This window comes from Solanum verrucosum, unplaced genomic scaffold (genome assembly GCF_900185275.1).
Source record: "Solanum verrucosum unplaced genomic scaffold, falcon-dt-bn FXZP01000009.1, whole genome shotgun sequence".
Lineage (NCBI taxonomy): Eukaryota > Viridiplantae > Streptophyta > Magnoliopsida > Solanales > Solanaceae > Solanum > Solanum verrucosum.
Genome location: NW_026020231.1, coordinates 2,569,828 through 2,582,841, shown reverse-complemented (window position 1 = coordinate 2,582,841; position 13,014 = coordinate 2,569,828). Strand labels below are relative to the sequence as shown.

Genomic DNA, 13,014 nt, shown 5'->3' with positions numbered 1-13,014 from the left:
TTGCGAAGCAGAATGGACGATGACTTTTTAAATGATTGTTTAGTTTGTTATATAAAAATGAATTATTTGAAAGTGTACCTAATGATGTGATCATTGATCGTTTTCAAAATATGACAACTCGTCGAGTGCAATTGTAATGATAATGCTTTTATATATATATATATATAATGTTTAAGTAACGTCGTTTTTAGTGAATTAAATACTTGTATTTGTTCGTTAATTTGATGATTGTTACTTTAGGTTAAGATCGTTGTTCTTTTTAAAAATTTAGAACCCATTTGACATGAAATCCTGGTTCCGCCTTTGTTTGCATTGACCTCTTATCATTTTTAGGACGAGTTTTGGGTGTGATCAGTGCACTACTCTCAGAATGAGCCTTGTTCAAAATTTAGTTTGGACTGCAATACATATACCAAACCTCACGCGAGAAACCCAAAAAAAAAATTAAATATTTAAAATTGTTATTTTAAAAATCTAAATCTCAAAAAATTGAAATTTCAACTTTTGACTTCGATTCTTACCAGATGTACCATCACTTTTACCAACCATAATGTCAAAAACATTTATTTGTTGAAAAAAATTTCAAATACTTGTATGTTAATCTATAGTCTATACATAGTAAATCATCCTTGAATAGAAGCTAATAATTGAAGAAAAGCAGGGACCACCTATTTATCAGTAGATCGAATTATTAAAGCACATTTAAGAATGGTGCTTTGGTCGCTGTACCTTATTCTTTCTCTCTAACACGCAATACTTACAACTGATAAGTAGTGATACTTATCATCAGTATCCACTTATCGTATAATGGAATCCAATCCTGATAAGTATATTGACTTATCATTATGATAATGACTCTTCTACTTATCACCACTTTCGCATTGCGACGTGGCGATCTGTTGCATTTGTTCAAAAGTCGACGCGTTTAATGGACCAAAATTTATAGTGAGATCGTGTAGTTCACGAGTTAGGGAGGCGCGTAAGGAACATTCTCGTCATGCTTTTTCCATTTTTCTTTTATCTTTTTATCTTTTTTTGGTTATATAAATAAATGCAGTGGGGAGAGTGAAAGAAGAAGCACAAAATTAGATTAGAAAGAGAAAGAAAGAAGAGGGGAAGGAAAAAGACGGAGGCCCACCGCAAAAGCCCAAAAAAACCTCACCTTCTTCATCGTCTTTGTTGTCTATGTTCTTCTGTAAGTTCCGATCTAGAAGTTTTTATTGTTGAATTTTCAGGTATAATTTTGATGTTTGTGTTGGTTTGATTGTTGTGCTGTGGTTTAATTTCAGTGCATGTTTTTTTTTTTTATAATTTGAAGCGATCGGTTGTGAAAACCCTAAATTGAGGTCGGTGATTGAGGGATTGTGGTGGATCTGTTTTGATCAGTCAACGTGATGACTTCTTTGAGCAGAGAGCTGGTGTTTTTGATACTCCAGTTCTTAGATGAAGAGAAGTTCAAGGAAACTGTGCACAAGTAAAGGCTTTTTTTAAAAATGATTTTTGTATTCGTGATTTTATCTTGTAAAGATTGTTTTTTGTTTGATGTTTCTGTCTTTTTTTTAATCGATGATGAAGGTTGGAGAAGGAGTCAGGTTTCTTCTTCAACATGAGGTATTTTGAGGATTCGGTTACTAATGGAGAGTGGGATGAGGTGGAGAAGTATTTATCTGGGTTTACTAAGGTAGATGATAATCGGTACTCAATGAAAATATTTTTTGAGATCCGAAAACAGAAGTATCTGGAAGCACTTGACAGGTACTTTAGGCAGTTTCATTTCTGTGCTTCTTTTTGATTATTTTGGGACCTCATTTGCCATTTTGGTTTTTAGCCGTTTAGGTTGGTTTGATTTGGGTGATTTTATTTTTTTTCTTTTTTGTTGCAGGCATGATCAAGCTAAGGCTGTGGAGATTCTAGTGAAAGATCTGAAAGTATTTTCCACATTTAATGAAGAGTTGTTCAAGGAAATAACGCTCCTCTTGACATTGCAGAATTTTAGGTATAGAATTTGTATGTTGAATAATTTAGAGGGTTAGTGGTTGTTAAATTTAAGATGCTAGCATTCATGATTTGGTGTGTTGTTTTCTTTGGTTGAGAAATTTAGTATTGTTTGAGAAAAAATGTGTGTTCAGCACGAATGCAGAACCACAGTTTTCAGTGTAGTCTGTTGTTTGTTGGTTTGGTATATAAATCGCTATAGGAAAGTGAGTTTGTTGTTAAGTGGACAATTCTTTGCACATCAGTAGTTTTTCACTTGCCGCAAAATACTCTAGAAGTCGGTACACTATATGAATGCGGATCTACAAGTCTATATGTCATCACCTAAATCTTAGGATTCTAGATATGCAAAGGATTACAAGTATGGGTTTCAGGATTTGGCTATAAATGTATAGTACTACATTGATAAGTCATATTCAATCATTAGTGAAGTCATTGAACTAAAACTAGTATAACTACATTCTTCTTGAATACCTAGTAAGATATCTCATACATTAGCAAAATGTTCTAATACTTATGTGAATATTTATACTCTCACAGACGCACATGTTTACCCATAAAATGGAAACCAAAAGGCCAACAAACGTATAGTTCTTGGTCATTGTAGTATTCAAAGCACCCAAGATTTGTTGACTAAGTCCAATGTTTATCCCACACCCGCACCCACACCAACATCATCTTGGATCGACATGGTGCTGCAAGGGAATTTGAAGGATCCGTGCAACATAAATTTAGAAGATCTGGCTATCATTTCCTTTATCCGGTCCCTCTTTTATTTGCTTTAAAGCCAAAGGGTTGTCCCTTTGCTTAAATGAATTTGAAAAGAGGATCTTTAAGAATCTGATTGCTACTATTCATCAACTACTCGCAAAGATTACACAAGGAGTTCATTTCTTGCTTTGCACGGGAGGTCTAATTTCGCCTACGTCTAACTCGAGATGGAAGGTTGCTAGGTTTATTTCTATGAAGTGATTTTTCTCTGTTGTCTCGATGGAATTGTCAAAATTACTTTGTACTTGTGATATATATGCTGACGTTCTTGGGAGCTTGCACTTTTGCTCGACAAAGTTGTATAAATAAAAACATGATGCCTAATTAGGAAGAGAAAATATTTCTTCTTTCTCCTATTTGTAAGGTTACCATATCAATATGCCAGTATCTCTCTGCCTATAGTTTGTTACCGCGGTGCAGGAAATTATCTGTTGGTGAGCAGTTGGTTACATTCTTTTCCTTCCAGTCTATCTTGTTCATTTCATGATAAAAAATTTATGGTGGAAAATATGTAATGTTAGGGAGAATGAACAGCTTTCAAAGTATGGAGATACCAAGTCTGCTAGGGCTATAATGCTTGTTGAGTTAAAAAAATTGATCGAGGCCAATCCTCTTTTCCGTGAGAAGCTTCAGTTTCCTAGCTTAAAGAACTCAAGGCTGCGGACATTGATAAACCAGAGGTGACCAAGGAGCACATTTATTAATATTCTTTTACTCTGTGTTTCTCGGCAACAGGAATGTGTTTTTTCTTCTGGCCGAGTTTAAATCCTTTTTCTGTTTACACCATTGTATGCTTATTATTATTATTTCTTTCTATTATCGTGCAGTTTAAATTGGCAGCATCAGCTATGCAAGAATCCAAAGCCCAATCCTGATATAAAAACACTCTTTGTTGACCATGCTTGTGGGCAACCAAATGGTGCTCGGGCTCCTTCGCCAGTTGCTAATCCAATAATTGGTTCTATGCCTAAAGTAGGTGGTTTTCCACCTATAGGCGCCCATGGAGTATGTGTTCCTTGAAATTACTACCTCCTTTCTTTCTTAGTTTCTCCCTTTTTAAAAAGTAAATGTAAGCTCGCTGAGTATATTATTTAAATTTGTTGTTGAAATTACTGTTGTTTCTTTGCCTGAAAAGCCATTCCAGCCAGCACAAGCACCTATTGCTTCGCTTGGAGGATGGATGACCAATCCTCCCTCTATGCCACACCAAGCTATTTCAGGAGGACCAATAGGCTTAAGCCCTCCTACTAATGCTGGTAATTTTGCTTTTCCTACTAATGAATGTCATTTGACTGTTACCTTTTCCTATTTCTATATCAGTGTTAACATCTATTTCATGTTCTTTAATTCCCCCGTTCTTCCCTCTGGCTGATTTTTTGGCTTCTTTCGTGTGTTGCAATACGATAGCATCCATGCTAAAGCATCCTAGGACTCCTCCTGCTACTAATGCTGCATTGGACTACCAAACTGCCGATTCTGAGCATGTACTGAAGAGGCCAAGACCCTTTGGGATGTCGGAGGAGGTACATAATATGCCATTTACACCCTCTCTCTCTCTCTGTTTGGTTTTGTTTTCGTGTGTGTGTGGGGGGGGTGGGGGGGTATTGCCATTCTATTACTTGGGTTAGTTTAGGAGTTCTGGACTCTTGATTGTGTTGAGGTACTTTTGTTGCGTTAAGGGAATTATTAATTCCTGCTAGTCTTTAGGTTTCCTTTTTATGTCATCTTAGCTTAAAATGTCAAACTGTGCTTTATCAAGGGATATCCAGTATTCACTTCTTGATTTAATTGGACTTCTGCAGGTCAATAATCTCCCCGTCAACATCTTCCCTGTCACATATCCTGGACAGAGCCATGCTCATAGTTTGCATTCTTCTGATGACTTGCCCAAGACTGTTGTGGTGAACTTGAATCAAGGGTCTGCTGTTAAGAGCATGGATTTCCATCCTGTGCAACAAACTCTTCTTCTTGGTCAGCTTTCTGTGTTGCTTAATTATTCAGATATATACTGCTTTTCACTCTAAGCATATGATGTTATTTTTCTGAAGATTGTGCTCGTCTGCCTTTTTCAGTTGGAACAAACATTGGTGACATTGCTATATGGGAGATTGGTGGCAGGGAAAGGCTTGCATTTAAAAATTTTAAAGTTTGGGAGATAGGCAACTGCTCAATGACTCTGCAGGTTAGTGCATCTCTAATAGAGTATTTAACCTTTCATGGGCTTCCTTCCAGTTTTGATAGATATTAATTTTCTCTTTCTTACTTATAGGCTTCTTTAGCAAATGAATATACTGCAACAGTCAACCGTGTGATGTGGAGTCCTGATGGGAACCTTCTTGGTATGTAGTAATCATCCCTCTTGTAATGTGAAGTGAGGATTTTCCTGGGCAGCATTTTGACAAGGGTATTGCTATGGAGAAAGTACAAGTCTGTAGATTTTTTGATGGATTGAGCTCATTTTTAAATATTAAGAATTCTCTACTATTTCATTTGATTTTCAGATTCTAAGAGGAAATTGTAGATGATTGAATTTTGGTAGCTTTGAGTGTGATTGTTTTTTTTCTTTTCAAACCACTAGTCGGTTTTTTATCCTGGTTCGAATCGGTTTATCGGGTTGGTGCGGTTTGTTGGTTTTCTTTGTACACTATACCTCTAGTGAGAAGAGTATTGATTTCCATCCATCAGATTTTGTGACAAGTGGATTGAGCACTATTTCTTCTTTTATTATGTGATATTACAAATGAAATTTATGAGGTCAGTGGTTTCTGTTAGTCAATCATGCTATTTTCTTGATTATCTATGTTGATCCAGGTGTTGCATATTCTAAGCACATAGTTCATCTATACTCCTACCATGGTGGTGATGATTTGAGGAACCACCTTGAGGTGTGTTTAACCTTCAGATTTCAGTTATATTAAGCTATATTTGTCTGATATCTTGTCACTATTTTAGAAGCAACTATGATCTGATTTTCTTTTATTTGTTCTAGATTGATGCCCATGTTGGCAATGTTAGTGATCTTGCTTTCTCTCATCCAAATAAACAATTATGCATCATAACTTGTGGAGAGGACAAGGCTATCAAGGTAAGCGTAGTTATTAGTTGTCAGTTTTCTAAAGCTGAATTTTTATCATCAAAAGGTCTCATTTTGGAGCCTATTTTGTCCACTCAGGTGTGGGATGCTGCCACAGGCTCTAAGCAGTACACTTTTGAGGGCCATGAAGCGCCTGTCTATTCTGTGTGTCCTCACTATAAGGAAAGCATTCAGGTACCATCTAATTTTTGTGCATCTCTAGAATCAGAATGATGAGATATATGGATTGTTGGTTGCATTTTTTAATTTTTGTTGATTGACTTAAAGAGTATCTAAAAGTGATATGTGGACAACCAATGCAAGTTTATCCCCCTCCCCCAAAAAATTGTGGACAATAATTATAAGATGAAATGCTATGTCAGCAAACTTTTCCTATTTTTGCTAATACATACTTGCCATCGCTATTTGCCTTTTTGACCACTGTATACTTTCAAACTTGCATTAACAAATGCTGGATTTTGATGTGTTTTTTATTGTGATCTTGTCTTTCTGTTTACGGTTTAAGCATCGTTGTAGTCATCTCCTGACTACAATTTATTGGACATAAAAGTTTGTGTAGCTTCAACTATCTGATATGTTATGTTGTTAAGCAGTAATAGACAATAAGACAAGGAAATTTTGCGTATTTTTCTTTTGAGATCCAGTCTTGAACTTTTTTTTTCTAATCAAGGTCTTCTTTTCTGCATTAGTTCATTTTTGCAACTGCTGTTGATGGGAAGATCAAGGCTTGGCTGTATGACAACATGGGATCCAGGGTTGATTATGATGCTCCAGGCCACTCATGTACTACAATGGCTTATAGTGCTGATGGAGCAAGGTAAAAGTCTAGTTAGCCGCCTCTGTTATTGAAAATGGTGAAAGATTAAAGTGGCTAAATATATTTTATTTGTCAAAAAACTGTAGGCTCTTTTCTTGTGGCACCAGTAAAGATGGTGAATCATACCTTGTGGAGTGGAATGAAAGTGAAGGTGCTGTTAAACGTACTTATGTTGGTCTTGGAAAAAGATCTGTCGGGGTGGTGCAATTTGATACTACTAAAAACAGATTCTTGGCTGCTGGCGATGAGTTCATAATCAAATTTTGGGACATGGATAATACAAACCTCTTGACTACTGCAGATGCTGATGGCGGATTACCAGTATGTAGTTAAAATCTTATTACTGCTTTGAATGTTATTGTTGTAAAATGTCGAGCACTTCTAAAAAGATACAAATTCACCTTTAGGCATCTCCATGCATCCGATTTAGTAAAGAGGGGACACTTCTAGCTGTATCAACCAGTGAAAATGGGGTTAAAATATTGGCAAATGCTGATGGTGTTCGGCTGATCCGTGCTATTGAAAGCCGTGCTCTTGATCCCTCCAGAGTTCCTCCTGGTGCTGTTGCGAAGGTATATATTATTATTATTATTTTTTGGGGGGGGAGGGTGCTTCATTATCTCATTTTTCTTTAACTGTTGACAGGCACCCATGATCAGCACATATGGTGCTTCTAGTTCAACTGCTGGAACTAGCATTAGTATTACGGATAGAACTGCACCAGTGACGGCCATTGTTCAACTGGTAGGTTTTTATGCTTAGCTCATGCAGTTGGATTATTCGGTTTTCACAGCTGCATTCACTGAAAACATTCCTTTACACCTCTATAATTAATGTTTACACGTGCAAGATATTGTATGTTTGTCAATTTGCACTCTTGATAGAATATTTTGTTAACTATTTTTAAAACTACCTTTCAGAATGGAGATAACCGCAGCTTGCAAGATACCAAGCCTAGGATTCCTGAGGAGCTGGAGAAGTCCAAAATTTGGAAATTGACTGAAATTAGTGAACCTGCTCAAGTTCGTTCCTCGAGGCTTCCAGATAATCTACTGTCCGTGAGGGTAAGGATGTGGTACCTATCTGTTTAATTTCTTCTGCTTGGGGACCAAGGTGTCTAGGAGTTCCCCATTAACTAGTTGTCCCAGAGCAAGTTTTGTCAAGTCTATTCATTTAAGTTTTTGTCTGGTTTGTTCATTTACTGAAAAGGAAAAGATAGGTAATTCATTGTGGTTTTTAAAATTAGGAGTTTATATTTCCGATATCTTATGTAACTTGACTTATTGTTGATCAATTTTTATATTTTCTGTATTCAGATCATTAGATTAATGTATACAAATTCTGGAGGTGCAATTCTGGCTTTGGCATACAATGCTGTACACAAACTCTGGAAATGGCAACGGAACGAGAGGAACGTGACAGGAAAGGTACTGGGACTTTTTGCTTGAAGTTTTTTCTCTTTCCATATATTCCATAGTGAATAATCTGTCTGTTTCCCCTTTAACCTTGATCTTTAATGTTTCTTTTCTGATGACCTTTTCCAATTTATCTCTCCAGGCATCTACTGCTGTCCCCCCTCAATTATGGCAACCTTCCAGTGGAATTCTGATGACAAATGATATAAGCGACACAAACCCTGAAGAAGCTGTTCCATGCTTTGCACTTTCCAAGAATGACTCATATGTTATGTCAGCATCTGGTGGAAAAATTTCTTTGTTTAACATGATGACTTTTAAGGTATTTATAAATCAATGTGTCTGGCTTAGCTGGATAGCTTGTGTATCAGTGTGATTGGTGGTTTTAAATCTGAGGCTTAACATACACTTAATGCCTTGCAGACAATGACAACTTTCATGCCCCCTCCACCTGCAGCAACGTTTCTTGCTTTTCATCCACAGGATAATAACATTATTGCCATCGGAATGGAGGACTCTTCAATACAAATCTATAATGTTCGCGTTGATGAGGTCCTGAAATAAATTAGGATTTGGATATCATAATTCATACAGATACGTGATATGTGCATAGCATAATGATTTAAATACTTTTTTAAATCTACAGGTGAAAAGCAAACTCAAAGGTCATCAGAAGAGAGTAACTGGCTTGGCTTTCTCTAGCGTTTTGAATGTTCTGGTATCATCTGGTGCTGATGCTCAGGTAAATTCCATGTTATACTTAGAATATCTGCAGGACCCAGATTTACTGTTGGGACTTGCTCAATGCTTTTTTGGTAGACACTTGAGAAATTAAGTGGGTAATAGAGTGTAGAATTTCTTATAAACAGCAAAAAAGCTTTCTACCTTGTCATCAAGTTGCTTTCTATTGTACTTATTACCTGATTATGGCAGGAAAGTTAAAACACAACAGTTCCCTTCCAAAGTGTTTCCATTGAATTCTCCAGAGAATTTCCATCCTGTAATTTTATTGGAGCGCAGCATTAGTAGTGTGGACTGATATCTCTCTTTATCTTGGTTTCTTACCTTTTACATTCTTCAGCTATGTGTTTGGAGCATGGATGGATGGGAGAAGAAAGCCAGCAAGTTTTTGCAGATCCCCTCTGGTAGAGCAATAAATCCTCTTGCTCAGACACGAGTTCAGTTCCATCAAGATCAGACGCACTTGTTGGTTGTTCACGAAACACAGATAGCAATATATGAAGCATCAAAGCTTGAATGCGTGAAGCAGGTTTGTAAGACATATCTTGTTTACTTGGTGCTTTGCTTCTTGGTGGGTTACGATAATGTTGTGTCCTATGTTTATTTGGCAAACATTCTATTATTGCATGGTGGGAGATAGTACTTTGATTTTTCATATAAATAGACCCCAAATCACATTCTATTAGTCTTGGTATGTTTGTCTGATCTGATCAACTCAAGGAAAGGAGGCTGTTGAACTCACATAAAGTTTGGTTCCTTGCAGTGGGTTTCACCAAATTTTGCAGTTACTGATGCGACGTACTCGTGTGATAGCCAATCAATTTTTGCAAGTTTTGATGATGGAAGTGTGAGTATCTTTACTGCTGCAGCACTCAAGCTGAGGTGTCGGGTGAATCCTGCCGCCTACTTGCCTTCTAACCCAAGGTATGCATCTTTCTTTTTCTATTTTTTTCCAAGGTATGAAGCATATCAGGGACAATAGACTAATACTAGGTTTAGTTTCATATTCTCTCATGTCTGTTTCCTAGTTGCCTGATAATGTACTTGACAGCTCCAGAGTATATCCACTTGTCGTTGCTGCTCATCCATCTGAATCAAACCAATGTGCAGTAGGACTTACTGATGGTGGAGTTTATGTGCTTGAGCCTCTAGAGTCGGAAGGTAAATGGGGTACACCTCCTCCAAATGAAAATGGTGTTGCCCCTGGCATGAGCTCTGCTACCGCTGGTCTTGATCAAGCATCAAGGTAGCGGTCTGCAGTGGCCTCTCTGATGCAAATGCTCCTGTGCTATATTTTCGGTGGGAGCTGTAGATTTTCAGATCTAGGATACAACCTCTTGACGCCAGTGATAAGAAGTTTGGCAGTGTCTCCTGTGGAAGCAGATACAGTATGGAAGATCAGTATTCAGTTAAAAGAAGGATTCAAAAAAAGACAAAATGTTGATAATTATAGGTAGATTAGGGATTCAGTTCAACCTCTGAGAAATTTTGCCTGTTAAGTTGTTTCTGTTCAAGCACTAAACTATGGCAGTGTAATTATTAAGAGCTCAAGCAAGTCAGTTGTTTTCTCTCTCTCTCTCTCTCTCTCTCAAATACAGTCATGCCGGCTAGATGAACATTAACGCAACAATAAGCTGATCAAAGCTAATGCATTTGCGTAACTCTACACAAATGTGCTCGAGTTACGCAAATGCATTAATCATTTATCAGCCTGTAGAATTTAACCAGTTTTTCATGAATCGTCTCCAGCCTATTTACGTCTTGAATTGCCAGAGAAGTGTCTTGTTAATATTGTGCCCTTTCTACTTGGTCTGTTTCAGCATCACATCTCAAAGTGGATAACTATGCTTCTGCTGGTAAAAGTTGAAACATCCCACATGATTTACTCCTTGGCCTTTTGGATTAACTTGGTCGGACACTTTCTAGCCTGAGATGCACCTATCTTCACATATATATAATGTATACTTAAAAAGTGTAGGTTAACAACTCTTGTATTAAAGTGTATACTTATAAAGTGTAGGTTAACAACTCTTATATTAAAGTATTTTTTTAATTTTACAAATATGACAATATTATACATGATTTAGAGAGGAAAATAAACTCGAGGAAATTCCTTAGATATGCCTCAGCATATAGACGGTCACATGATTGGATATACCGACCAGTTAATGCATTGTGCCCACGCCCAACATATCGGAATAAGACTGGAGACAAAAATGTAGAAACGAATTAAATAATGACAACCAAGTTCGAAGGTATTGTATAGTTAATTCCTTGTTATAATATATTATATTATATTAATAAATGCTAGGGACCTCAGTATCTACTCTCTAGATTAATTTATATTTATAATCAACAAAAAAACATTACTATTTCATGTGGTTCGGGATATTTGTCGTTTTTCTATTGTATTTTCTTTTTAAAAGTGTTCTAGAAAAACAAGAAATAACTTATCAAATTTTAATCTGCATTTACAGTGAGATATTGAAAGAATAAAGTTTTAAACATACGGGTTTATGACTAAGACTCTGCAATATCTTTCTTTAAAAGAATAAAAAAGTAGAGATAGATATATTTTGTACGCTGATCTAAAAGAAATTTAATTGTTTTCATTCATATACTGAATCTTCATTTATTTGGGATTGTGACAAAATTATGATTATATATTTGAATATTCTTCAACTATTTTTTTTTTAGAAATTTTTATGAGTAGGGTACCTTAAGGGTAATATGTGTTAGATGGATTTAAAATTAAATTAAGGGCGTAGGATCAGATGAATTTGTTATACTGTATACTAAAATAAAAAACATCCCTACTTTTGAGTCCACAAGTATTGAAACAGCTCACCACTTTTGTGTGATTCCATGCTAAACCTGTATATTTACCCGTTTGGCCCCACCGAAAAAACTTGAAAAGTGGTGTTTGGTCATATAACTTGGTAAATATATTTGTCAAGTATACCAAATTCTCAAATATTAGAAAAAAACTACTAGTATTTGTGCCAAGTTTTAATATTTGAAAATTTTAAAAAATTCAAAAAGTACCCTTAACTTTTATATTTTATAAAAAATATCCATTATTTATTAATTTCAACTAATATTTGTTGCAACCTCCTCCAAAATAATTTGAGTTATTTTTTTCTAAAAAAATATTAAGGGATAATTCCAGAGACCTCAACGTTTAATCCTATAACACTTACTTTCCTTGTGGTTTCAGATATTACACTCACCTCCCTTATTTTTAATTTTTTGTAATCAAACTTATTTAAATGATAATCTTTCAACCACAATCCAAAAATACCCTTTTATGACATTAATATAATTATTTAATACTTCTATATGATTAATAACCTAAGCAATATTTCATTCCAGTTTTTAATACTATATTTGAGCTTTTTTAGCTTGAGCTTGGATTCTAAACGATAAAAATAAATCAATGGGTAAATTCATTTTTGGATAGAAAAGTGCAACCTGCATACTTGACCTCCAAATATTTGTATAAACATTATTTATTTCATTTGACATGCGATAATAAATGTTTAGTTTGATAATTTTTTAGATTTAAGAAAAAAAACTTATGTTCATATATATATATATATATATATATATTAAATTTTCTGCACATAATTACCAATATTTTCCGACCCTAAACAATATTTTTATAATAAATTTTCAACATTCTTTTTGTACTTAAAATATTGCATATGTATTAACCGTAAAAATTACAACTAAATTTAATATGTTTAAGAAGTTCCACCAATCAGCAAGTTCGATTGTTTATAATGTTGTGTTTGATAAAAAGAAGAAGATAGTTTACAAGGAAATACATAGATGTATCTAATGAAAGATGGTAGCACCATCAGTAGAGTATTTTACGTCAGTTAAAATATTTTGGAAATTTTCGTTTAAAAAATGAATAAAAAATAATGTCAAGAAAGGGCAACTTTGAAATATTGAATGAGTTTTAATGATTAATAAAAAATAATGGCAAGAAAGGGCAACTTTGGAATATTGGATGGGTTTTAGCATTAAAACTAGTTTGTTTTTGGTTACATAAATGTGAAAAATAAGGGAATATCTGAAGCTAGAAGGGAAATTAGTGTTATAAGGTTAAACTTGAGGGGATCCTTGAAATTATCCCAAATATTAATCTAAAAATTATAATTTCGTGAACTATAATA

The 13,014-nt window shown here is 35.2% G+C and overlaps 1 protein-coding gene across 2 annotated transcripts; it reads left to right on the top strand.

Moving 5' to 3' along the window:
• The first annotated feature begins 1,083 nt into the window (after nt 1-1,083).
• On the top strand, nt 1,084-10,387 carry LOC125832061 (topless-related protein 4). 2 transcript variants are annotated; one of them, XM_049511193.1, is made up of 26 exons: nt 1,084-1,195; nt 1,319-1,474; nt 1,576-1,755; nt 1,883-1,996; nt 3,288-3,446; nt 3,594-3,771; nt 3,902-4,022; nt 4,174-4,289; nt 4,569-4,737; nt 4,839-4,948; nt 5,036-5,105; nt 5,578-5,651; nt 5,756-5,851; nt 5,939-6,034; nt 6,550-6,677; nt 6,764-6,998; nt 7,085-7,249; nt 7,323-7,421; nt 7,598-7,741; nt 7,994-8,104; nt 8,235-8,414; nt 8,516-8,644; nt 8,739-8,834; nt 9,174-9,362; nt 9,597-9,757; nt 9,891-10,387. In XM_049511193.1, exons 2-26 carry the CDS (start codon nt 1,395-1,397, stop codon nt 10,081-10,083), a joined length of 3,393 nt encoding a protein of 1,130 aa, XP_049367150.1. In that variant the 5' UTR covers nt 1,084-1,195; nt 1,319-1,394; the 3' UTR covers nt 10,084-10,387. The 2 variants fall into 2 exon arrangements, with proteins under 2 accessions (XP_049367150.1, XP_049367148.1); XM_049511191.1 differs by having other exon boundaries at nt 9,885-10,387.
• Nucleotides 10,388-13,014: the final 2,627 nt, after the last annotated feature.